Raw genomic sequence first — 27843 nt, 5'->3', positions numbered from 1 at the left:
TAATAGTTATTTAATAGGCAAAAAATATGAATAGGACATTATGTAGTTTTATGATTGTAGGAATGTCGATAATTACTGGTATTTGAACAAGAAGAATACACAGAAATGTTATTTTACTTAAATGTGCTTGAAGGTACCACAAATAAGGTATATGCTATGTACTTATTTGAGGTAGGCAACAAATTATTCTTTTAAAATTTTCATCATATTAATTCATTTTTGCGAGAGAGATTATTCTGCTCTGTGCTAGTTGATATGTTGGAATAGCTTTCTTCATGTTGTGTACTACAGCTCCAGAAAGTAAGAGCTATTGATGTGTATCAAACATTTTGACCATTAATACTAATTTTAAGCGTTTGTTTGTTTTCTAGTGTTGTCAGAAGATGATACCCGAAGAAAATCAAGCTTTTTCTGCAGCAAAATTGTCGCCTGAAGCCGAGATATGGTCATTTGGATCAAGTGATAAGTTCTTACAGAAGAAGAACTACATACATGAAGAATATTTTAGTATCCAATGTACCCTAAACGTATGTTTCTCACGACAACAAATGCGACAATAAATGATATCAAGGTGGAGACCTGGTTTTACAAGTGAAGCAATATATATGTCCAGAAAATTGCATTGATTTAATGGTTAATGAAGTTGTAAGTGACTGCTTAAAAAATTGTTTTGCTATTGCGTGCTCACATCAGACATTACGGATCACTTGATAATCACTTGGTATTGGGTATGAGAATTTTGAAACTCTGTTTCTCACAGAAACATTGGTGAATGCAAATACAGATCTGTATAATGAATTTCTATTTTACTAGTTTGTTTTAGCTGTAAAGCATCTAGTGGGAATAGATACCAATATTGCACCGGTGAGTAAACTGTCGCGCTTCTGTTTGTTCTTAGAGCGCTATAATCAGCTAAGTTTTGTCTGTATAGAATATTTTAGCGAAATACGTTTGACACCTGGAATAACAGTTTGATTCTTTATGGCACTGTAAAAACATATTTTGGCTCGATTTAAACCGAACTCAAATGCGATATAGGGGGTTATTGTGACGCAGAGTTGGCCACTCTGGAGGAGGCAGTCATTGGCTGATAGCGTAGCGAGTGACGTTGGCTGAGACGAAATCGGGGAGTTCGTCTGATGGATTGCACAGTTGTAATCGCAACGTAAGCTGGTAAGTGGTTACGAACTGCAAAGTCGCCCAAATTTTCATAGTAAGTAATGGAATTGATTACATTAAAACTCTTAAGTGTTATTCCTGTAGTTGCATCAAAATAAAAACTAATTAAATTAAGAGTCCGGCTTTTTTCAGGTACACAATAATTTTTTGCTTCGATACCAAAAGACATTTCACTGGAGTTGCGGCACCCTCGTTGGTTTTTCTTCCTTAAATTGTTCCTGGAATATATACATGTGAAATCATCCAGAGGACTAAATTAGTACAGCATGTCGGGTTACAACTATTAAAAATTGTTGTTGTTCAGTGAATAAGGAAGTAAGGGGGGAGGTGACTACCGTTCGATCATAGATAGCTTTTTCGCCTTTATGACAGTCTTTTGGATGTGGTAATTTTCACCACTTGTTTAAAAGTGGTAAAGACGGTCACTGTCTTTAGCTGGAGGGTTGTTGCCATGCTACTAGAATGGAGATTATTTTAATGGGGTGGGTTCTCGATAATGAATGTTAGCTGTCACCCTTCAGTGCTTTTGTTGCAAGTCTATTTGTGTTGTCCTGAACACACTGAATCACAGGCATTACAGGTCAGCTGACATATTCCTGCTTTCTTGAATTTACCTTAGTGATTTAGGGTATTTTTAATATTTTCCGCACTTTGTTATTAGTTATATATGCCACAAGTAATCTTTGTTTTCTTATGTTTCCTTTTATGTGTGTTGTTTGGCAGACAGATGTCACTGTCTGCCATGTTTTCCTGTTTGTTGTTTTCTTCATCTTGTGTGTTCATGTATTTTCTGTTGTGTGATTGTTAACTCTCCGTTCAGTGTAGGTTTGGTTCAATTTTTCTAATGTGATTATTTTGAAACATTTGTGTCTTTATTTTGTAACATTGCCCGTGGTCATCTGCCTGAATGTGAATAACAAAACAACATACAGAATAGAAAACAGTAAGGGGAAGCAAGGAATATATGTCGTATATAGAACTGACAATACACTGCAGAAAAGATTAAAAATACCCTATACTCATGTTAAAATAACTTTGTGGTCAACTTCTCAGAGAGTGGAGCAGAAGGGGGCTAGCTACCTGCTAGTCGGAGTTCTTTCTTTGAGCATCATGCAGCACAGTGTGTTTGTTTTGTATGCACGTTCAGAGCATGGTCAAGGCCACCCCCCTCCCCTCCCCCCACCTCCACCTTTACACATGAGTGTGAGAGAGAATGAAAACACATTGGAATGAAATCAAATTTCGAGACCACTAATCCGAATCAAAACAGTGAAACAAATGTTTGTCAGACGTACATCAGAAACATAAATAGTGCAGTGAAACATAAGAACAAGCCACAGCAACTTATCAAGATGCAGAATTTGGCAATGAGCAGGAAAAGTCATAAGCAAATGCTGTTAACATCCCAGTACACAGCCTAATCCATAAATACCAAACCAAATCAAATAGTTCTTCATACCAAAGCCTCACAGATCTTTTAGGCCTACCAATTTCTATAGGTTATTCTTAACACTAAACAAAGACACAATTAGCAAGCAAATGAAAACCTGCCATATCCCAGGTCAGGTCCAATACAGCAATAGTAAGTGTGAATGGGCCATATGCAATGATTTTAAGAGAAGGTTGTATCTGAAGCAAAAATTAAGTTTCGACGGTTCCGTAAGAACATTCTGTGTTTGCAGATGTCATGGTCTATTAATTTAAAGATATGGCTGGTTCTGTTGGCAACCATACAAAATTAAAAAGATAAAGTACACATGTAGTTTAAATCGCTAAATCTAAAGTAATATATTCCTACCCGACTTAAAATTTGCCTGTATGTATTTCAGGAACAGTCGAAGGGAAATACCCAGTGGAAGTGCCACAGTTGTTGAAACATATTTGTGTAATAAAACAAATGAGCAACTGTGTTCATGCACCTGTATAACTATTTTTCATGGCTGACCATTAAAATCTTTTTATGTACCTTCTTCTCAAATCGCCAGTAACTTTCACTAGGCTATGGAAATAAATGTGTAGCTTCCATGTTCCACATATGAAGATTGAAGCCTGAAAAGGTTCTAAAACCAGTTGATGGATTAAGCTAAATTTCAAAAAATTGACTTGTTGCAATTTTCTGTATTTATACTAAATATGCAGACATGGGTTCTAAAAAATACCCGTGTATAAGGGATAAGCTGAATCTGATAGAAATTGTAATTTTATAAAGAGCACATTATGTGTTTCTGGACACGTAAACCAAGTTAGCAGCCTTTGCACCGCTTTTAAATCTCGTCAAGAACTGACTGAATAAGTATGCAGCTATTTAACAGTGCTTCTATATTGATAACTGCATCAACAGAGGTTATTGTTAATGTTGTTTGCCAATGAATTATTATGCAACATAATACAGTAGAGATTACAACACACTTGTATGGGGCATACCTGTGGTAACTTCCACACCTGTCAGTGATTTTTCCCTCTAAGATAGCATGCTGCATCCTTTGTTCCAGTAAATCCTCAACCCAGTGACAAATTATGTTTGGTACTCTGTATTCTCTGACTTCTGTTAATAATTATTTTGTGTGGTACAGAGTACAGTGCTTTTCACAGGCCAAGAAATAGTGCTGCTTGCTGTTTGCTTTCACCAAAGTCTTTGTAAGAAAAGTGCACATTGGTTTACATGTGTCGCATATGGAATTTTCGTTGAATGGCATGTTGGAGGTCAGTTATTTCGAGTTCATTATGTTTGAGCTCAGGATATTTTCTAAGATCAACAATTGGTGGATTCAAGGATATTGGACAGTATGGTTTTGTGAAAAGCTCCAACCACTCTTTTTGTAGAGAATGGACTTAACGCATTGTGTCCAAACACAAAGAGAATTGCCTAAAGATGGAAATAGCTGCCTGAATGCTATGGCCTGAATACAGAGTAATGTCTATCAGATATTGACTGTTAATGAATAAACTTACAGATAATTAAAACACTAGGTTCTTCAGGGATTGTTTCCTTCATTGGATTTGCTAATGTATGTAGCAAATTTTATTGTGATCAATGACTATTACATTCAGGGTAAGAACATTTTGGTTTACTTTGTTTACACAATTGTTAGCTCCTGTGGACATTCACAGGAGCACAACTATTATGGAGTGATCCCTCAGTGTCTCATTTTATTTTATTAATTATTTTTGCATACAAAACCATTACTGTGGTTAATGTATATTTTGATGACTTCATGTTGTCTGAGACACATTTTGTAATTAGACTTCATGGAAACTTGAATTTTTTTTAACAGTGTAAGATTTAAACTCTTGGACAACTAAAATACAGCAAAATTTACGGTAAATTTTTATTTCACGTATTATTAAATTGGTAGTAGATTGTTACCTCTCCACTTGTTCAGAGTATCATAAGTGAGAGAATATTACAGGTTCCCTATGAAAATATATTGGGGAAGGCATTTCATTTATGAGAAATTTTTGGTGAAAACAGCTTTGAGTTTCGTTCACTTCATTCCAATGTAGAGTGACTACTGTGTTGCACTCTGTACTTTTATGAAAGGAGAAATTTGGCAACAATTTAAATTAAAAGATCAAGAGGAAAGTAGTTATATATTCTCACGAGGCTCTGAATCATATTTCACCCAGACCTTCCTAGAACATTCCAAAGAAATTGGAACACCACACAGTTGATACATATCTTGTTTTCCTCCAAATAGAAAGCCTACACATTACAAGGTCTCTTAGGAGACTCTTCGTGACTTTTGTCTATGGCTAAGCTTTATGTAACACCAGAATTCACACCACAAGCAACATCAACAAATATGGAGAAAATGGCCCAAGGCTGTCTTTCATTTTTTCCCTGTTCACTCACAGATAAAGCAAGGGGAACATGACTGACTGTATGCCTCTATACAAGCCATAATTTGTCTCATTTTCATGCACTTTATGTGAAATGTATGTTGGCAGCAGTAGAATCATTCTGTAGTCAGCTTCAAATGCTGGTTCTCTAATTTTTCTCAGAAGTGTCTCGACCAGAATATAGTCTTCCCTCCAGGGGCTCCCATTTCAGTTCCTGAAGCATCTACTGGTAAGAAATCTAGCAGCCTGCTTATGAAGTTGTACGGTGTCTTCCTTTAATATGACCTGGTGTGGATCCCATACACTCACACAGTACTCAAGAATGCATCACACTACTATTGTCCTTGGTCGTCTTTACAGATGAATCAAGTTTTCCTAAAATTCTGCCAGTAAACTGAAGTCAATGACTTGCCTTCCCTACTAACATTTCTATGTGCTTGTTGCATTTCATCTCTCTTTGCATAATTTTGTATAGATATTTATTCAATGTGGTAGTCAAGCAGCATGTTACTAATGCTGTATTTGAGTTTGTTTTTGCTACTCATTTGCATTAACTTACATTTTTCTACATTTAGAGCTACCTGCCATTCATAACACCAACTAGAAAGTTTGTCTAAGTCATCTTGTATCCTCCTACAGTCACTCAACGACACCTCGTACACTACAGCATCATCAGCAAACAGTGGCAGGCTGCTGCTCACTGTGTCCACCAGATCACTGTGTATATAACAGCAGCCGTACCACACTTCCCTGGCCCACTCCTTACTACATCTGTCTCTCTGATTAATACTTGATGTCGAGGACAATGTACTGGGTTCTGTTACTGAAGTAGTCTATGAGCCACTTTAACAGTCTGCAGTAGGACACAATGTCAAATGCTTTTCAGAACTCGAGGAATATGGAATCCGCCTGTTGCCCTTCAGCCATAGTTTTACTGTGTATTACCAACTGTCACCTGTAACATTTCTCTGCATATTTTCAGTGGCTTTCACCAGCTGAAGGACAGCCTGTTTGGGAGTGCTGATCTTCTACACCGTTTGAAAGTGTTTGACTGTCTCTGTCTTTCCCATAATAAGTGTGAGAGTAATACAAGGAAGTCATATGTTGTTCAGTTAAGCACTGAATATTTAAGCCTTATTGTGCCAGTTTGTGTGGCATATACCTTCTGTACCCAAACCTTCCATGGCAGGGTACAAACATTTCAGTGACACACACTATTGGAGTTGCAGAAGATAATGGTTGGCAGTTCTCAATGAAATGCAGAAAAATTTGTGAAATTGCTGGAGACTTGCCTACTTCCTTCCCTTCCTCCAAATCATCTTCAATTTTTAATTGTAAAGCAGATAATAAAAATAAACTTACTTTACTAACATTTCACCTAAAATCATCTCTGCCCACTCCCATTTGTTACAAACAAGCTGTGATTTAAAAATGGCTGAATACCCTAATTAGCCCAGTTAGTGCCTTCAGTTCAGTGATATCACAATCTTGTAGATAGGATAAGTGATCGGTAACATACTGTGCTTTAAATCTAGATAGTTTGATTTGCTCAGTGATTTCGTCTAGAATATCTGGGGTAAAGAAGGGATTCCATATATCCAAAACAGCAGAGTTTCCTTGAAGACTTCTCGCCATCTGTTGCAGTCCAGGCAGCAGCAGAAACGTGTTATATAGCCTTTTATTACATTACCTGGTGGTTGCGGTTTTCTCCATTGAAAACACATATTCCTACTGAAGATGTGAGCTTCTCCATTAGCTGTCATGTCACAACCACTTTATTTCCAGCTTCGATGTTGTTTGTTCACTAAATATCTCAAAATCGGGGTCACATCGCTGTTGTTGAAGTCTTCATGTCTGAGAATTCACTGAGGTGCTCTTGAGCATCCACATTGGTCTCACATAAAACATATTGCATAGAATGTCCAGTTTTCCTTAACCTTGCCATGGACAAAAGGTAACATTCAACAAAACATGGTGTGTGCAAACACTAGGGTTCGTCTTTGAGACCTCTCAAGTCCCTGGAAAAGGGCAACAACAGTGCATCATAGAGGTGTGCGAAATATCAGAATACAAAAGTGTTATGGGTCGAACAGATAGTTTATAGTTGTTACGGATTAAGTATAAATTATTAATAAATTTTTGGTTTTGTGTGGTTGTCCACCATATCTTTTACATCTAGAATGACTGAAAGGTTTAAATTTCTTGCTGCAACTGACAAATTGTACATGTGTGTTGAAGTATTGATATTGACCATAGTTTTTCCACACTTGGAAATAATGCAGTTATTGAATTGACATGTTTCACACCTAAAGATAGGAATATAGTTCTCAAAGATTGTTGTGAGTCATCAGTAAATTGTGACCATTAGTTGGTGCTTTGATTATTATTATTTTTTTTAATTCAGTAAAGATAATTGTGGCCAACATTCTATTTGTTTTATTTTGCTGGTGATAAAAATGAATCAGTGGTCATAATTTAGCCTTGATTCCCAATGTCTAAAAAATTATGTACAAAAAAAATTAATTTCAGCATGAATCTCTCTATATTGTACTTCCTTCAAGCTGAGAAGAGATCCTTTAGTTTTGCTCAGTTGTTCATATTATTTATTCGCACTAGTAGAAATGAACTGTAGCCTCACCTGTTATTATGGTTTATAGAAACTTCTATTTTATCTGATATCTTTTATTTTACTTAATTGTCAGTATTAAGTTTGATGCTTCTTTCGGATTTGTATGTTTTACTAATGTTTCCATAAATGTCAAAATCTGTAGATTGTTAAATGTGGAAAATTCAAATATGATAAATGTTTTGGAATTATTTAATGCTGCATCTGAAATCTGTCTTTCGCAGAACCATTCTTTGTTTTATCTTTGATTTGTTTATTAACTTATCTTTTCGTTACAGGAGAAAGGGTTATTTTGCTTTAGACCCCTGCTGAGCTCTGTGGTGAAAGCATGAACTTCAGTGAACACACTTTTCGTATTTTATCTGCCGGTACTAAACTTACACTGTTTAGTATGTAGTATACGCCAGTAAACCTTTTAAAATTGAACATTCGTGAACTTTTAAAATTTGGCCAGCGAATTGGCTGTTCAAAGAAATTTGTGCTTGCATCCAGTAGTTGTTAACTACAGTCTCTGATAGCTGTCAGTAATACTCAGGTGAAGCCATTGAATACTGTTGAGAAACATCACCAAGTCCACATTTTATTAGCACTGTTAGTATTCCATGCATGCATAAAGATTGTGGTGACATATGAGCAAATTATCTAGCTGACAGCACCCTCACTGATGAAATTACAGAACTCAAGTTATCTTATTGTGACAGCCATCAGCATCATCTGAAGTCTTTGATTGGGGGAAATTGTGGAGATCCAATCAGTAGCCGCTATCATGGTTCATCAGATATTCTGCCAAGCATATTGCCATGGACTCCCTAATAATGGAACCCCAAAACCACACAGTTGTGGCTAAGATTATTGTTTTATGATACTTCATTGACTGTCTGGTAGGTGTAGACTCTTTGGCATTAGCAGACTGGCTAGGTTGCAAAGGCGAGTGGAACATTGATGTTCTATGCAGTGTTCTTTCACTGTGCATGTAATCTGTACTATGGAAGATACACCACAGTGGCAAGGTATTTTGTATGTTCCCTCCTTCTGAAATAACAAATCGCTGACCCCAGATAGTCTTAGATGGTGGGTGGAAAACCACTTTTACCTGAAATTTACATAGGATTCTTGCTATCTTCAGTGAAAAATTGCAACCAAAGGGAAGAAAACGCAGAAATTTTGGGGGCATGCTTTCCTCTTTATACATTTCATGGTTCTAGGTTTTAACTAATGGTGCCCTATTAGAAAATACAAACCAGTAATGTTGGGACTATGATAAACGGAATGTCTCAGAGAACTATTATTCATCCATCTAACCAAAACATTCAGGAAAGGCAGATAATCACCTTCCTCTGTTTACATAGGGGACCGTATGTTATTAATGTAGTTGAGGTGAAGTAAGAACTCTTATTATTTTATCTTCTCTATGGGGCCATCCTATTATAGTATTGCTCACACATCTCCAATGTAGGTTTGTTTAAAGGCTGCTGAGTCAAGTGCTATCTCCTCAAAGTCGTTCATAAAATAGTTGGCTACTGGGGGACAGCACATTAACATTTCGGACATCAGACCAACTGTGTGACTGGATTGAAGAGTTTCTAGTCAACGGAACACAGCATGTCATTCTGAACAGAGAGAAGTATTCAGACATAAAAGTAACTCCGGGCATGCTCTAGGCAAGTAGTTAGGACCATCACTTTTCACAGTACATTTATAAATGACCTAGTAGATAACATTTTAAGTTCCTCAAGGCTTTACATGGATAGTGATGCTGTTGTATACACTGAAGTAGTGACACTAGAAAATTGTGGTGAAATGCAGGAAGGCTTCCAGATGATCAACTTTTGGTGCAGAGTGTAGCAGTTGATCCTCAACCTGAACGAATGTAATGTACTGCGTTCGTCTAAATGAAGGGTCTTCAAACTAATCCGGCCATGACATAATTTCAACTGGACTGCCAACGGTACTTGAATTTGCTTGATAAAATGTATTTAATGTGTGACATATCTGCTTTACCGCTGGTGTTACTAGGACTATGTGTGGCCATTAAGTTTGACATTGAAGCTTCTGCAGCAGAATCCATGTATGGTGAACCAGTTGGACTCCCCTTGGAATTTTTCAAGCAACAATGTGACCGCCCATCACAAGAACATTCGTTCCTACTTCAGCAAGTCAAGAGTTCAACCTATAAATTTGGTCTGTCATTGACATATGACATATGGAGTCCTAGGAAATCTTGACTTGAAGCATTTTTTTTTATTTTTTATCTTGACAACATTGAGAGTGAACTACTTCTTTTCCATAATATGTTTGATTGTAAGCTTGATGATATTGCCATTGACCTACAGTAGCACCTCATTGTTTTGCAAACCAATGACTTTTTGGAAGGGAAGCACAAAGAAGGAAACGTTGTTGAATTTTACTGCTGTTTATCTGATGGTGAATTTCCGAAACTGAAGATATATTCCACTGGTATTACATCAATGTTTTGAACAACTTATGTCTGTGAACAATCATTTTTAGAAATGATCTTTCTGAAGTCACTATATCGAACAAGGTTGACTACTGTACATTTGAAACCAATTGCCTTGATAAGATACATCAATACCAAACTAAACAGTATCTAGAAGACCAAATGTCAGTTCAACAAATATCTTGTTGCTTAATTTGTCAGATTCATGTATGTGCACCCTAGGTCGGCTATACCTATCTTTTTGCTAAATTGCGTTCTTTGATAAATTTTTTAGTAAATAAATAAGTAAATAAATATCTTTATCCTTGTGTTTTATGCATTACCTGTCACTCACCCGTGATTTACATGAGATGCTGAGCTTACATCCTTTTCCCCTGAGATTTTGTTTTGGTGTTTAAGAAATGTAGAGAATGATGATGCGGCCCGCGCATGCCCTTTTTTTTCCAGTTACCCAGCCTCTTGTGAAAAATGCTTGGTGGTCTCTGGTCTAAATCATATGCAGGAGCACTAATGTAGTTTATTATTAGGTAAAAGATGGACCTCTATGAATTCTAGGAAGGTCATACAGTCCTGGTGGTTCATAACAATGCAATCTTAATCTTACGAGAGTATTTTGAGATAACTAGGAAGAATTCGTGAATACAGAAGTTTTTTCATTGTACATATCATGTAGGGCTGTAATCAGTCTTCTTGTAGATAGAATCACTGCTAGACCATACTTCTATCAACATACAAACTATGGAGGCAACATTTGTGCTAGCCCAAATATCTTTTGGTCCCAAACATCCAGCACTTACTGGTTAATCTCTACAGCTCTGGATAGTGACCTTCATGTGGACACTGAGCCACATGTGCATTCCAGGAAATGAACCTGCTGACCGTGCCACCAGACGCAACTACAGGAGGTCAACTCAGTGTCGGAATACCAGGCACCGACTTATTATCTCAGCTTTGAGACAATATTTTGAGGCTCTGGCAACTGGATTGACAGACTGCTACAACCCAAAACAAGTGTGACATGCATCTTTCCAGGCCTCTCAGAATGATGCCATTATATTGTGCTGACTGCATCGTCCACGTGAGACTCGCCCAAGAGGATTCTCCTCACTGCAGCTGTGGTAGTCCACTGACAGTAGTGCACATTCTTATTGAGTGCGCCCTGCTTCGGTGGATTCTCAGCTTGTCTACCTCACTACCTCAGACGCTTGCAGATGACTAAACAGGCACTACCAAAATTTCGCATTTCATGAGGGAGAGTGAATTTTACAGTAAACTATAACACTCCTCGACTTCCAGTGTTAAGATTCACTTACCTGTTGTGTTACAACTACTGTCATCTCCTTTTCAAATTCTTTCACTTACTTATGTAGTTGGAGCAGCCAAGTTCCCACTTTTTTCACTTTACTTTTTACATGTTTCCCTAATGAAATGGAGGGACAGATGACCCAGTGGTTTAGTCACTTAAAATGCCTCATTATCTTCTATGGAGCAACAGTAATGTTGCATTACCGCTGTTAGGCTTCAGTAGCAATATGTCAGGATATTCTTGGAGATTTCATGGTGCAACACTTTCTGTGGAGTTTGTTACTGTGTTGGGGATGTGCTTCCAAAAGGGCACCGGAAGTTTGCTTTCTTATTTCTTCTGCAGCATCCAGAGGAAGGAGTTATATGGCTTCTTCAACACTACTCCCAAAACTGATTATAGCAGGTGCCCTAGGTTTAGTTGCTAAATTGAGTCATCTACCTAACAGCATCAGTGTCACATTTTCCAAGCCATTTCTGAAGAATTGTACCACTTACATCTAATGGTTGTAACACATCTTTTTCCTGTATCACAGTATCGAGTTGACGGAGTGACTTTGGCCACATTTGTTTGGATAAATAACGATGCATGTTCTCAGCAGACGTCAGAATTTGATTGTATGCTGCCACGGCAGTCATTGTCCCAGTGGAGAACTTCATGACATCGTGCTGTCAGTTTCGTGAAGAAAAATATGGACGATGCAATGCTGCATGTATTGTGCAAAGACCTCAGTTTTGTATGTGCACTTGTAGCATCAGCTTCAAAGTTTTGTGAGTGGTGTTGAAGAAGCTGAATGATGTCTTCCTTTGGCTGATGCAGAAGAAATGAGAAGGGAAGCGTGTCATTTTTTTTTTTTTTTTTTTTTTTTTTTTTTTTTTTTTTTTTTTTTTTTTTTTTTTTTTTTAGACCTTCTGCTGAGTGCAGTAACTTAACCTCCGCAGAAAGAGCTGCACTATGAAATTGCTGAGTGGATCTTGATGTAGTAGTACTGAAGGCTGAAAGATAAAGCAACAGTACTGGCACCTCGTAGTTTGTGTATTAAGATGTATTGTATGCTAATTGATTCCACCTGTAAGATTTATTACAATCCTACTGGATATCTGCAAAAGAAAACTTTTGCATTTAGGAATTCTTCATGTATGTCTGTGTCAACATAGATATGTGGTGGAGGGTGCCCTGTACCATTACTAGTCTATTTACTTTTGTGCTCGCAAATGTAATGAGGGGAAAAATGACTGCCTGTATGTCCCCGCAAGAGCCCTAATTTCTGTTATCTTAACTTTGTTGTCCTTACGCAAAATGTATGTTGCCAACAGTAGAATTATTTTGCAGTCAGCTCCAAATGTTGTTCTCTAAATTTTCTCAGTAGTGTTCCTCGAAAAGATCATTACCTTTTCTCCAGGAATTCCCATTTGAGTCTCCTTGGGCACAGTGGTGCTCACATAGTTTTAGAACCAGATACTTTAGGTAAAGTCCTAAAGGCAGCGTACAGGGAATATTAATATTCCATCCGGCAGATTAAAAGTCACTAAAAGTTTAACTCTAGGAGCATGACGTGCACAAAGAGGTGAGAAAATTTATAGATTTACCCCCGCCCTCCTTTTGTTGGTAGTATTTTGTTTATGATAGCAAAAGTCTTCCATAAATTTCAAGTGAAAGTGGTTTTCCATCCACCATAGATTGTATACCATCTGGGATCAGTGAAGAGTAATTTGTTATTGTGCAAGGCTGGAATTCACTACACACTTTGCCAATGTAGTATGACTTGTATAGATCAGTTCACACACAACGTGGAAGAATACTGCACTTGCATTGTCTAACCAAGCAAGTCTACTATTTCCAAACACAGTATCTCCACCAGACATTCAATGGAGTATGATAAAATAATGCTTTTGGCCATAGCAACATCTTTTTGGGACACCACTGTTAAAGAGTACATGAAAATATGTGTGGCTGAATATATGATGAATGATGATAGTATCCACCAAAGGCTGTATGGGAAGTTAGCACCTCCACACTTTGCTTTAATCTAAATCTACATGATGGATAGTCTGCAAATCACATTTAAGTCCTGGCAGAAGGTTTATTGAACCACCTTCACAATAATTTTCTATTATTCCAATCTCTACATGCACATGTAAAAAAACGAACTCCTATATCCGATTTTTTCATAATGTGGGGCCACAGTCACAATACATTTCTTTAAAGTCAGTACTGCCATTAGACTTTTTATTTTCAGTGTTCACATTTACACGATCGTGACCTTGGCTTTAAAGTACCATTATCAAGTGTTTTAATGTTGTACAGTGACTAAGTTGGCATTCTGTCATATTTAAAATACACTATTAGACTCATTGTCTAAGAGTCAGTATTTCTGCTTTGTTTTATCACTGAGTATATCATCTTGACTGAACAATGAGTCTAATAGTGTATTTTAAATACGACAGTATGGCATCTTAGGCCCAGTATATAAAAAAAAACCCTTGATAATGGCACTTTAAAGCTGAAATCTTGATAGTGTAAATGCAATACTGCAAATAAAAAGCAGTTTAATGGTGGTACTGACTTTAAAGGAACACCTATATCTTTGTGTGAGCTTTACTTTCCCTTATTTTATTACAGTATTCATCCAACCCAAAAAATAACTGACAGTATCATCTGCTAACAACCCAAGATGATAGCTCAGATTGTCTCCTAAATCACTTACATAGATGAGGAACAGCAAAGGGCCTATTACACTATCTTGGAAAATGGCAGAAATCATTTCTGTTGTTCTCAATGACTTTCTATCAGTTACTACGAACTGTGACCTTTGACAGCAAATCATGAATCTAGTCACATAACTGAGACAATATTCCGTAAGCACACAATTTCACTACAAGCCACTTGTGTGGTACAGTGTCAAAAGCCTTCTGGAAATCTAGAAATATGGAATCAATTTGAAATCCCGTGTCGATAGCACTCAACACTTTGTTTGAGCAAAGAGCTACTTGTATTTCACAAGAATGATGTTTTCTAAATCGGTATTGACTTGATGTCAATAGACCATTTTCTTCGAGGTAATTCATAATGTTCGAACACAATAAATGTTTCAAAATCGTGCTGCATATTGACATTAATGGTATGGGCCTGTAATTTACAGGATTACTCGTACCGTCTTTCTTGACTATTGGTGTGTCCTGTGCAACTTTCCAGTCTTTGAGTATGGATCTTTCATCAAGCAAACAGTCATGTATGATTGTTAAGTATGGAGCTGTTGTATCAGCATACTCTGAAAGGAACCTAACTGGACTAGAAGACTAGCTTTCGTTAAGTGTTTTTAAGTTGCTTTGAGGAAATCTACTATGTTACTCATGTTGGCAGCTGTTCTTCATTCAAATTCCAGAATATTTACATCATCTTCTTTGGCGAATGAATTTCAGAAGGCTGTGCTTAGTAACTTTGCTTCGGCAGCACTGTCGTTGATGGTATTTCCACTGCTAACGCACAGAGAAGGTATCGATTATGTCTACCGCTAGCCTACTTTACATATGACCAGAATCTTTTTGGATTTTCTGTCAGGTTTCGAGAAAATGTTTTATTGTGGAAACTATTACAAGCATCTTGCATTGAAGTCCACATTAAATTTCAAGCTTCTGTTAAAGATTGCCAATCTTAGAGATTTGGTGTCCGTTTGGATTTGGCATGTTTTTTTTTGTTGTTTCTACAACAGTGTTCTGACCCATTTTGTTTACCAAGGAGGATCAGCTCTGTTGTTTATTAATTTATTTGGTATAAATCTCTCGGTTGCTGCTGATACTATTTCTTTGAATTCAAGCCACATCTGCCATAACCTCACATTGTTAATCTGGAAATAGTGGAGAGTGTCTCTCAGGAAGGCATGGAATTAATTTTATCTCCGTTTTTGAATAGGTATATTTTTCTTTTATTTTTGGAAGATTTGGGGGGTTTCCATATTCAGTTTCACTAAGACATCCATGTGTTCACTAATCCTAGTATCCATTTTGATGCTCAGTTATTAGCTCAGATTTATTTGTTGCTAAGAGGTCAAATGTGTTTTCACAACCGGTTGCTATTTTTGTGGGCTCATGAACTAATTGCTCGAAATAATTTTCACAGAATGCATTGAGCACAATTTCAGATGATGTTTTATGTGTACCTCCGAAATGGAACATGTATCTTCACCAACATGTTGTTGTTGTTGTTGTTGTTGTTGTTGTTGTTGTGGTCTTCAGTCCTGAGACTGGTTTGATGCAGCTCTCCATGCTACTCTATCCTGTGCAAGCTTCTTCATCTCCCAGTACCTACTGCAACCTACATCCTTCTGAATCTGCTTAGTGTATTCATCTCTTGGTCTCACTCTATGATTTTTACCCTCCACGCTGCCCTCCAATACTAAATTGGTGATCCCTTGATGCCTCAGAACATGTCCTACAAACCGATCTCTTCTTCTGGTCAAGTTGTGCCACAAACTTCTCTTCTCCCCAATCCTATTCAATAACTTCCTCATTAGTTATGTGATCTACCCATCTAATCTTCAGCATTCTTCTGTAGCACCACATTTCGAAAGCTTATATTCTCTTCTTCTCCAAACTATTTATCGTCCATGTTTCACTTCCATAATGGCTACACTCCATACAAATACTTTCAGAAATGACTTCCTGACACTTAAATCTGTACTCTATGTTAACAAATTTCTCTTCTTCAGAAATGCTTTCCTCGCCATTGCCAGTGTACATTTTCTATCCTCTCTACTTCGACCATCAGTTATTTTCCTCCCCAAATAGCAAAACTCCTTTACTACTTTAAGTTCACCAACATATCGAGGGTATATTAAAGTCGCCATTAAGTACAGGTATAATTGTATAAGTCGGGTATGTGTTTGAAATCACTCAAGTTTTCTTTGAACCTTTCAGCAATTGTATCACCTGAATTGGGAGGTTAGTAAAAGGATCCAACTATTATTTTATTCTGGTTGCCAAGAATGACGTCTGCCCATATTAACTCTCAGGAACTATCTTCTTCAATTTCGCGACAAGCTAAACTACTTCTAACAGCAACAAAAACACCACTGCCAACTGTGTTTAGCCTATCCTTTCGGAACACCGTTAGGTTCTCCGCAAAAATTTCATCTGAACTTGTCTCTGGATTTAACCAGCTTTCAGTGCCTACAATGACTTGAGCATTGGTGCTTTCTATTAGTGCTTGGAACTGCGGTACTTTCCCAACAGAGCTACGACAATTTAGAGCTGTTATACCGATGGTTCCTGTATCTGTTCTTCCTGTGTTCGGCCTGCATGCTTTGTGACTAATCAAAAACGGAGCATGTTGACAGTTTTTGTGAGTGGTAATCCTGACGGCAGCCGAGTTCTGCAGTTCCCGCAGCAAGGGTGCTACCTGCTGGGCAATGTGCTCAGTCTGTTACCATGATATTGGTGCATGCGAGTAATACTGACAGCACACTAATAAATTGTGGATGATGGACATCTTCGCCAGTCTCCAATGCCTCACATCGGGATGACTTGCAGATACACGGTCAGAATATTATGGAGGGTATTTATTAACTACTGGCTGCAAGTTTGCAATTTCTTTGTTTTTCTGAACATTTTTTTCTCATTATATTAAAATTATGGCTTAATGAAAGTTATGTACAGTAAATGTGCTATGTCAGTTTCCTTGTTGTTCCTTATTGTACTGTCTCCAAAAGTGTAAAGTATCTTTCTTTGTACACTTTCTCTCACTTTCTCTCTCTCTCTCTCTCTCTATCTTTCTCTCTCCCCTGTGTGTGTGTGTGTGTGTGTTTTTCATTTTAACTTATATTGTTTGTTGTATGATACTTCATATTTACATTATTTCTCATATTACCATTATCCTGTATATATTTTGAATTTAAATATTTTTATTTGATTATCTGGCTACGGCATTCTTCAAAAATATGTGTGTTTACAATACTTTGCTTCTACAGACCTTTTGTTTGGAGCAAGTATTTTACCACATTATTTTTAAGTTTTGCTGGCATTCTTCAGCTGTTCATCAACCCACACAATAAATTGCTGTCTGTAGAAAGACTGTGCTCATGGAATGTGTTACAGCTATGCTCAATAAACTGAAGTGGGAGACCTTACAAAATTCAGATACCTCATTTTTCCAAAAGAGGCAAGAAACATATTAACTTCTCCAGCATATCTCTCATATAATGATTGTACTAAAATTAAGAAATTCGTGATTGTCAACAGTTTTTCTTCTCCCGTACCAGGAATAAATGTAATAAAAAGGGCATTAAATGATAGTGTATGCTAAGCACCCTCTCCAACACAACGTACAGATGCAGATGCATAATCACTTCATCTTCTGACATTTACACACTTTCACTTTAGTACTTAACTCCACAGAAAAATCTAAAGTGTGAATGCTCAAGTAAAAGACTGTTCTAAGTTGTAACCATATTTTACTAGATGAACTGTCCAGATTGTAAAAGGGAAGATACTCACATAGCAGCTGTCCACAAATTAATTGGAATTGTTTGTGTAACTTCATACACTGGTGGAATATTCAAGCATAAGCAAATTTACGACCAATTGAAACTCGCAATGATCAAAGAACGAGCAGTTACCTAGGTGTTGAGGCTCTGTAACTATGGTAAGGAATAAGTTTTGCTTGGATGCTCACATTAGCATAGTGTCATATGCATCATCTTTGTGAAAACAAACATGTTGTTTTTAACACTTGGACTTTCTATTCAGTGCTAATCAATATGAATAAAGGGCACTAAAATGAAAACATAAGAGATGGAAAAATAGTAAGTGAAGTTTTTATTATTTGACAAGTAGTCCCTATAGATTGCATCTCTTTATCTGAAGCAAGTCAATGGCCACTAATTTCTGTCTCCAGGGCTCAAAAAATATGGAGATCGCATGTGGAGAGGTCAAGAGTGGAAGATTTTTAAGGGCTTCCCAGCAAAACTTCTGCAGCATAGTTGAAATAATCTTGGCAACATATGGGTAGGCATTACCCTACATCAAAATGATGCTATCCGTTAACATTAATGTGCTTCAGTTTCTGTCCACATGGGTGCTGTGCAAAAATTGAACTGTGCGATCAAGGCCAAACATACAGGAATGTTGGCAGAAAGCATCTTCCTGTTGCAGGATACTGCATGCCAACACATTGTCAAGGGTTGACTACACTGCAGAAGTTTCTCTGCAAAGTCCTCACACACCCTTCATATTGTCCTGAGCTCTCCCCCATCCAATTTCCATATTTATGGAGCCCTAAAGAAAGACATTAATGACCATCAATTTGTTGCAGGCAAACAGGTACATGTCTGGATACAACCGTGGTGTCTTAGGCAACAACAAACATTTTTTCATGAAGGCATTGATTGGGTCTCACTGTGGGATAAATGTATTAATAGTTATGGTGAGATCACTGTGGAAACAACCAAGTCTATTTACATTTTTCCTGACTGTATCATTTCATTTTTCTGACTCTTGTATTTACAATATGTTCCCTTCTATACCCCTTTCCATTTCAATTTGTCCTCTAACTCCAATAATCCGTTAGAATGGTGGACCAAAAAGTAGACAATTATATACATAGAACTGTTTCTAATGTGATGGACTCTTCCTGTTATGCAACATATAAGGTGAAGAAGGAAAAAATGCTGCACTTGGAGGTTGAGATGCCATTGCTTATTTCAGTTCAAGACAATAGTGTATCTAGCAAAACCAAGTCCCAACAATAGGTTTAATTGATTTGCAATTTAATAAACAAATCTCTGGCAATGCTGTAACAGCAAGCCACAAACAGGTAGCATGAACTCTGCACTGAGCCAGACCTGTTCTCTTAGCAAATGCTGTGGGAACAAATATGTAAACTTACTGATGTTAGTCGCATTCGCACCAAACTTAATTACTTCTCCCCTTGCCCCCACCCACCTAACTGAAGCATTAAATTGTATCCAATTTACACTTCTACAATGTGGTAGCTTGTATATTTCTTTCTGTTACTGTTACCTATATTTAAACATGAAGACATAGCATGAACTTCTTACAGACATAAATGACCATTTTGTTTTGTCCATGGCACAAATAAGGCCAGAAGAAAATAATAGTGGATATAGTAACATCATCTATATCCATTGAGGTACAAAAACTACAATAGGTAGGCTATACTAAATAGCACATTATGAAGGATTGACATCCAGGGTTATCGTCATAGAGCCAGTACATACAGGTACTAGCAATGTTCGATTTAGAAGAGATGTGCAAAGTGACCACCTTGTGTTTGCAAACACTTCGCAACTTGCTGGATCATACTTCACTGTATCCTATGCAACACAACTGCATCCACCATTGCCAAAGCAGCTTGCACGTGGGCTATTAGGTATTATAGATCTATTATTGGAGTGTTATAAACTTGTTCCTGTTGTGTCCCCACAAATCAAAATCTAATGAATTAGGTGTGGAAAACTTGGAGGGCAGAACGTTGGGCCTGTATGACCAGTCCATTTCCCTGGACACACTTCATTTAAATAGTTACGCACATTCATTCCAAAGTGTGGTGGTGCACCATCATGCTGGAATCATAGCTGCTGCCAAACACCAAGTAGAATATTTTCTAATGCATCAGGCAAAGTATTGGGAAGAAATGTACAATTTAACTTGATCAGCATTAGGTAAGAGCTTGAAAGCACTCCCATTATTCAGCCCACAGACTTATGCCAAAGTCTTCCTTAAAACCACGTTCACGGGTGGTCTGGGTTGCGTTCTGACAAGCAGTAGCTGTTGGGGAGGTTGAAAATGATCACGAGTGAAGCTTGATTTATCATTCCATGTAGTGTTACACGTACTGGGTGATCAAAAAGTCAGTATAAATTTGAAAACTGAATAACCCGTGGAATAATGTAGATAGAAAGGTACAAATTGACACACATGCTTGGAATGACATGGGGTTTTATTAGAACCAAAATAATACAAACGTTCAAAACAATTTCCGACAGATGGCACTTCATCTGATCAGAATAGCAATAATTAGCATAACAAAGTAAGGCAAAGCAAAGATTGATGTTCTTTACAGAAAATGCTCAATATGTCCACCATCATTCCTCAACAATAGGTGTAGTCGAGGAATAATGTTGTGAAGAGCACTGTAAAGCATGTCCGGAGTTATGGTGAGGCATTGGCGTAGGATGTTGTCTTTCAGTATCCCTAGAGATGTCAGTCAATCACGATACACTTGCGACTTCAGGTAACTCCAAAGCCAATAATTGCACAGACTGAGGTCTGGGGACCTGGGAGGCCAAGCATGACGAAAGTGGCGGCTGAGCACACGATCATCACAAAATGACGCGCACAAGAGATCTTTCACGCATCTAGCAATATGGTTTTTTTTCTAATAAAACCCCATGTCATTCCAAGCATGTGTGTCAATTTTTACCTCTCTATCTACATTATTCCGTGGTTTATTAAGTTTTCAGATTTATGCTGACTTTTTGATCAACCGGTATAAAGTGTTAGATATCTTCCACTAGTTGCAAAATCCATTCCCAAAGCTGCACTCGTTGAATGGAGCCTACTGGCAACTGGTATTGTATTGATCTTTAGTGATATGGATGCAGTTCTTCATTATACAAACTTCAACCCTTAGTCTTTGGGGTATATAGAACTGCTTTGCAATAACAAGTACTTTACCAGGGTGATTGGGGAACAGTTTCAAGAATTTTAATCTATTTGTGGAGTATGTCTAGTTCTTGGATGACTTCTATCCATAACTTCTGGATGAAGATCACAGGTTTCCCCAAAGGCTTTGCTCTAGGTGACAAAAAACTTTATCAGGATGGCACCTGTGAGGGTACTGTGCTGCAGCAGCAGCTTGGTTATCAGACACACACAGAACCAAAATTATATTGATGTATTCATCATTTGTGTAGTCCGCTGGGAAGCTGCTGTACATGTACTTGACATGACCTGTTATAGTTGTGTGCTGCACAGTTAATAGACATGTGTGCAGTTTAATGGAGCCCACCGTCATGTGATAGGCTATTGTCATGTGGCAAAATGATGAGCTGCTTATAAACAAGAACTATAAAAAAGGAACCTGTCTAAAAATAAAAAAAAGGAACCTGACGAGGATTCAAACCATAGCGCCATGATGTATGTGCATTTGGTGTCCCAGCAGTCTATTCAGTGATCTATGACAGATGGCATGGTAGCGTGGGGGTGACATACATTCCTCTGTACATTCTGATGCTCTGCACAGTGTGACAGTGTTTTCACCTTCTTGTTTACATAGGTCATTTTTCAAAATGCACCCAATCAGATTTTGCTACATAAACTTTTGTCTTGAGCCTGGATTAGGAATTGCATGCTGACCACAAAGTGCTGTATTTTTTTCACCCTGTATGTAAGGAACAGTGCATATCGTACAGCGAGTGTAAAACAATGCATAGGAATATAGATACAAAGATGCTAAATGATCTTCAGGCTGTAGAAAAGACAATGTGTGATGTCTTCAATGACTATTGTAACAGAAATGTATAAGACTTCCCACAAAAGTGAAAGAAATTCTAGTTGTGTAAAAGCTGTCAGTTGCACACAGCCATAGGTGACACTGGAACAGAAACTGGGTGTATACGACCCCGGACAACTGAGAGATCCGGGAGACAACTGGGAAAAACCTGAGAATTTTTTAGAATTCCGGGAATTTTTCATTGTTTTTGTTTTCATTTAAAATTTTGTAATTTTGATAGGTAAGAACCAATACTCGAACAAAGGATATTAATGTGTCCCGATACTACAGAATAATACTGCAGCAATAAAACATGAACAAGAGAAAAAACGAAAATAAAACTTAAATTGCAAGGGGAATGTGCAGTATACAGCAACAAAACACAGTGCTCATACAAGCGTCTGCCAACAGCAAAATGTGTCAAAGGCTTTAGGAAGACTGTGCAATGCTCTGTAACAACAAATTGCCTCAGATGAGTGTGACGTCACAATTGTTTACACTATATTCATTTTAGCAGTTACGAGAGGTATCATACGCATGCACAGTTGAGTAGTACCTTCTCCCATTTCTGGCTACAGAAGTGTTGATGTTGGCTGTGTAAGCAGTCGCAGCAAGCAGCTAGATGATACCAGGAAAAATTTTACTGGAGCACCCAAGCTGCCAGATTCATGCATGCGCAGCAGGGGGAGGGGCAAATTCATATTCTTGAGGGAAAGAACCTTGTTTCACAAAGCGACTAGCATCCATCGCACGTTAGTCTATTGGTTATTCATACGACTTAGAAATGCATCCCTGTCGGTTTTTGAACATTTTTGAACCCATTCTAAGTTGATTTCTGGATGAATCGTAAGTTGATTTGCGAATGCGTGCATAGTGTACATGATGTCTGTCAGGGGAATCCTCGTCCCATATAGAAACACACTTTCCTACAGACAAAAAGGGGTATACGAGCTGAGCGGAGTAAGACCGAACGGATGAATGCCAAGTGCTGTCTGATTGTGTGGTTGATGGGGTTTGTGAATGATGAGTGTTGTTATAATTAGTGGAACTAAAAGAATAACAGGTAAGAAATATTATGTATAACCTTCTCGGTGTATCCAAGAAAATGAAATTTTGACAGAAAATTCTTGGACAGATTGCTGTACTAGTAAGGGCCAGTTGTAGTCCCCGGCTAGCATTCGCATCAAGTTCTATTCTGGAAGAAGTGCAGAAAACTCGTTGTATGAACATGTAACAACACTTAACCGGAGAATAATCGCGGGATAACTAAACCGGTGATCTGGCAGAGTTAGTGAAGTTAACCTGCGAATAAGCTTTGACATTGGCAAGAGTAGTTACAGAATTAGTGATAACAAGACTGTTTGTTAGAATGAGGAAGGAGAAGAAATGGGGACATCACACAAATTGTGGAACAATATGACTATTCCCCCTCCCCCCATGAACCATGGACCTTGCCGTTGGTGGGGAGGCTTGCGTGCCTCAGCAATACAGATAGCCTTACCGTAGGTGCAACCACAACAGAGGGGTATCTGTTGAGAGGCCAGACAAACGTATGGTTCCTGAAGAGGGGCAGCAGCCTTTTCAGTAGTTGCAGGGGCAACAGTCTGGATGATAGACTGATCTGGCCTTGTAACAATAACCAAAACGACCTTGCTGTGCTGGTACTGCGAATGGCTGAAAGCAAGGGGAAACTATGGCCGTAACTTTTCCTGAGGGCATGCAGCTTTACTGTATGATTAAATGATGGCGTCCTCTTGGGTAAAATATTCCGGAGGTAAAATAGTCCCCCATTCGGATCTCCGGGCGGGGACTACTAAAGAGGATGTCGTTATCAGGTGAAAGAAAACTGGCGTTCTACGGATCGGAGCGTGGAATGTCAGATCCCTTAATCAGGCAGGTAGGTTAGAAAATTTAAAAAGGGAAATGGATAGGTTAAAGGTAGATATAGTGGGAATTAGTGAAGTTCGGTGGCAGGAGGAACAAGAATTCTGGTCAGGTGACTACAGGGTTATAAACACAAAATCAAATAGGGGTAATGCAGGAGTAGGTTTAATAATAAATAGGAAAATAGGAATGCGGGTAAGCTACTACAAACAGCATAGTGAACACATTACTGTGGCCAAGATAGATACGAAGCCCACACCTACTACAGTAGTACAAGTTTATATGCCAACTAGCTCTGCAGATGACGAAGAAATTGAAGAAATGTATGATGAAATAAAAGAAATTATTCAGATAGTGAAGGGAGACAAAAATTTAATAGTCATGGGTGACTGGAATTCGGTAGTGGGAAAAGGCAGAGAGGGAAACATAGTAGGTGAATATGGACTGGGGCAAAGAAATGAAAGAGGAAGCTGCCTGGTAGAATTTCACACAGAGCACAACTTAATCATAGCTAACACTTGGTTCAAGAATCATAAAAGAAGGCTTTTTACATAGAAGAAGCCTGGAGATACTGACAGGTTTCACATAGATTATAGAATGGTAAGACAGAGATTTAGGAGCCAGGTTTTAAATTGTAAGACATTTCCAGGGGCAGATGTGGACTCTGACCACAATCTATTGGTTATGACCTGTAGATTAAAAGTGAAAAAACTCAAAAAACGTGGGAATTTAAGGAGATGGGACCTGAATAAACTAAAAGAACTGGAGGTTGTACATAGTTTCAGGGAGAGCATAAGGGAGCAATTGACAGGAATGGGGGAAAGAAATACAGTAGAAGAAGAATGGGTAGCTCTGAGGGATGAAGTAGTGAAGGCAGCAGAGGATAAAGTAGGTAAAAAGATGAGGGCTGCTAGAAATCCTTGGGTAACAGAAGAAATATTGAATTTAATTGATGAAAGGAGAAAATATAAAAATGCAGTAAATGAAGCAGGCAAAAAGGAATACAGACGTCTCAAAAATGAGATCGACAGGAAGTGCAAAATGGCTAAACAGGGATGGCTATAGGACAAATGTAAGGATGTAGAAGCTTATCTCACTAGGGGTAAGATAGATACTGGTTACAGAAAAATTAAAGAGACCTTTGGAGATAAGAGAACCACTTGTATGAATATCAAGAGCTCAGATGGAAACCCAGTTCTAAGCAAAGAAGGGAAAGCAGAAAGGTGGAAGGAGTATATAGAGGGTCTATACAAGGGCGATGTACTTGAGGACAATATTATGGAAATTATAACATTTCAGCTCCCCAACACCAAATTAAAACGTTGCATTAGGAGGTGTCTGCTTCGTGCAAAATGTCTTGAGTTCATATTGACGACAACAAGTAATTCTTCATTACAGACGTTTATTTACAAACAGAACTGACAGACTTCACAGACTCAACAACTGACTTTCAGAGCTAACCGCACTGCATATCCGAACTGGCAACTGACAACTCCTAGGTGTATTAATATCTTTCCAAACAACGAGAGTTTTTGACAATGTTTTGTTTACAATACGATAGCAATTCACGACTTAAAACTAAATTAGACATTACAGAATTTTAGTACAGATTAAAGTAAGTAAAAGGATCAGTACATATAAATTCTTACGAGCATAATTTCCAAATAGATTTTATAACATTTTTCTACCAGCTTCTGGATAACCTTCACCAGATTTGTACCGATGTTTCCAGAAATATCTTGACATTTGATTCTGGATATTTCTTGAGTGATTTAGAACAACTATTTATATGTAAAATGATTTAAATCGTGTTTCAAAACGTAAATAAATCTTTTTAGCAATATTTCTTGATACAAATCGTCTTTCGAAATTAGGTTATGAAACAGTTTTCACAAGTTTTCGTATTTTTGCGATCATAATATAGAATTTCTCCATAGAAAGTTCCAGAAGTGTGCATTAAACGTTCATTTACAGACTTTCTCTTTAGCTGGTGAGTTTTTGAAAGTATCTTGTCCATATTATACGAAATAATTTAGCTCAAAACTGATAATTTATACAATTAATCAGAGCTACAGCAAACAGTGAGTCTTTCTTTTACAAAATGAAATATAATTACAAGATTGAATGAAAATAGGTTACTAACACTAATATATATTTACATTAATTCTATTTTTGTTCTTTCTGTGCAAAATGTCCTAATATTGACACAGTACAATATTTAAACATCACCAAAGTTTCCCTTTACATTTTGCATATCTGTATCGACATCCCCTAAAAGTCTACAGTATCGAATACTTCAATATGTCCCAATATCTCCTGTAATGTTACAAAAAGGAAGAGGATGTAGATGAAGATAAAATGGGAGATACGAAACTGTGTTTGACAGAGCACTGAAAGACCTGAATCAAAGGAAGGCTCCCGGAGTAGACAACATTCCATTGGAACTACTGACGGCCTTGGGAGAGCCAGTCCTGTTAAAACTCTACCATCTGGTGAGCAAGATGTATGAGACAGGTGAAATACCCTCAGACTTGAAAAAGAATATCATAATTCCAATCCCAAAGAAAGCAGGTGTTGACAGATGTGAAAATTACCAAACTATCAGTTTAATAAGTCACAGCTGCAAAATACTAACGCGAGTTATTTACAGACGAATGGAAAAACTAGTAGAAGCCAACCTCGGGGAAGATCATTTTGGATTCCGTAGAAATGTTGGAACACGTGAGGCAATACTGACCCTATGACTTATCTTGGAAGCTAGATTAAGGAAGGGCAAACCTAAGTTTCTAGCATATGTAGAGTTAGAGAAAGCTTTTGACAATGTTGACTGGAATACTCTCTTTCAAATTCTGAAGGTGGCAGGGGTAAAATACAGGGAGCGAAAGGCTATTTACAATTTGTACAGAAACCAGATGGCAGTTATAAGAGTCGACGGACATGAAGGGGAAGCAGTGGTTGGGAAAGGAGTGAGACTGGGTTGTAGCCTCTCCCCAATGCTATTCAATCTGTATATTGAGCAAGCAGTGAAGGAAACAAAAGAAAAATTCGGAGTAGTATTAAAGTCCATGGAGAAGAAATAGAAACTTTGAGGTTCGCCGATGACATTGTAATTCTGTCAGAGACAGCAAAGGACTTGGAAGAGCAGTTGAACGGAATGGATAGTGTCTTGAAAGGAGGATATAAGATGAACATCAACAAAAGCAAAACGAGGATAATGGAATGTAGTCAAATTAAATCAGGTGATGCTGAGGGAATTAGATTAGGAAATGAGACACTTAAAGTAGTAAAGGAGTTTTGCTATTTAGGGAGCAAAATAACTGATGATGGTCGAAGTAGAGAGGATATTAAATGTAGACTGGGAACGGCAAGGAAAGCGTTTCTGAAGAACAGAAATTTGTTAACATCAAGTGTAGATTTAAGTGTCAGGAAGTCATTTCTGAAAGTATTTGTTTGGAGTGTAGCCATGTATGGAAGTGAAACATGGACGATAAATAGTTTAGACAAGGAGAGAATAGCTTTCGAAATGTGGTGCTACAGAAGAATGCTGAAGATTAGATGGGTAGATCACATAACTAATGAGGAAGTATTGAATAGGATTGGGGAGAAGAGAAGTTTGTGGCACAACTTGACCAGAAGAAGGGATCGGTTGGTAGGACATGTTCTGAGGCATCAAGGGATCACCAATTTAGTATTGGAGGGCAGCGTGGAGGGTAAAAATCGTAGAGTGAGACCAAGAGATGACTACACTAAGCAGATTCAGAAGGATGTAGGTTGCAGTAGGTACTGGGAGATGAAGCAGCTTGCACAGGATAGAGTGGCATGGAGAGCTGCATCAAACCAGTTTCTGGACTGAAGACAACAACTACTACTACTACTACTACTACTACTTTTTGATCTAATGCTTGAGAAACTGGAGTGCATGAATGAAGTGTGAAACTATTTCCTACTGTAAAGCTTTTTGCTTGTAGTAGGTCTAATTGGCATTTGATGTTGGACTTTGTGAATTATATTCTGTCGTTACAAAAAAGACCGTTTGTGGCAAAA

The 27843-nt window shown here is 37.9% G+C and overlaps 1 protein-coding gene across 5 annotated transcripts in view; it reads left to right on the top strand.

Annotated features, from left to right (window-relative positions):
• Positions 1–1061: 1061 nt before the first annotated feature.
• The window catches only part of LOC126292101 (speckle-type POZ protein-like), a 43126-nt gene continuing 16344 nt past the window's right edge, over positions 1062–27843 (top strand). Inside the window, exons 1-2 of one of the 5 annotated variants that reach the window (XM_049985925.1) lie at positions 1084–1173; positions 7924–8013. In XM_049985925.1, coding sequence (XP_049841882.1) covers positions 7974–8013 — 40 coding nt within the window. In that variant the 5' untranslated portion in view covers positions 1084–1173; positions 7924–7973. Of the gene's footprint in view, positions 1214–1985; positions 2001–7923; positions 8014–27843 lie in introns of those variants that run through there. The other 4 variants (XM_049985924.1, XM_049985926.1, XM_049985928.1 and 1 more) reach the window with 4 other exon arrangements.

The sequence above is a fragment of the Schistocerca gregaria genome, chromosome 9, assembly GCF_023897955.1.
Source record: "Schistocerca gregaria isolate iqSchGreg1 chromosome 9, iqSchGreg1.2, whole genome shotgun sequence".
In the NCBI taxonomy this organism is placed as follows: Eukaryota; Metazoa; Arthropoda; class Insecta; order Orthoptera; family Acrididae; genus Schistocerca; species Schistocerca gregaria.
This window is presented reverse-complemented; position numbering and strand designations above follow the sequence as displayed.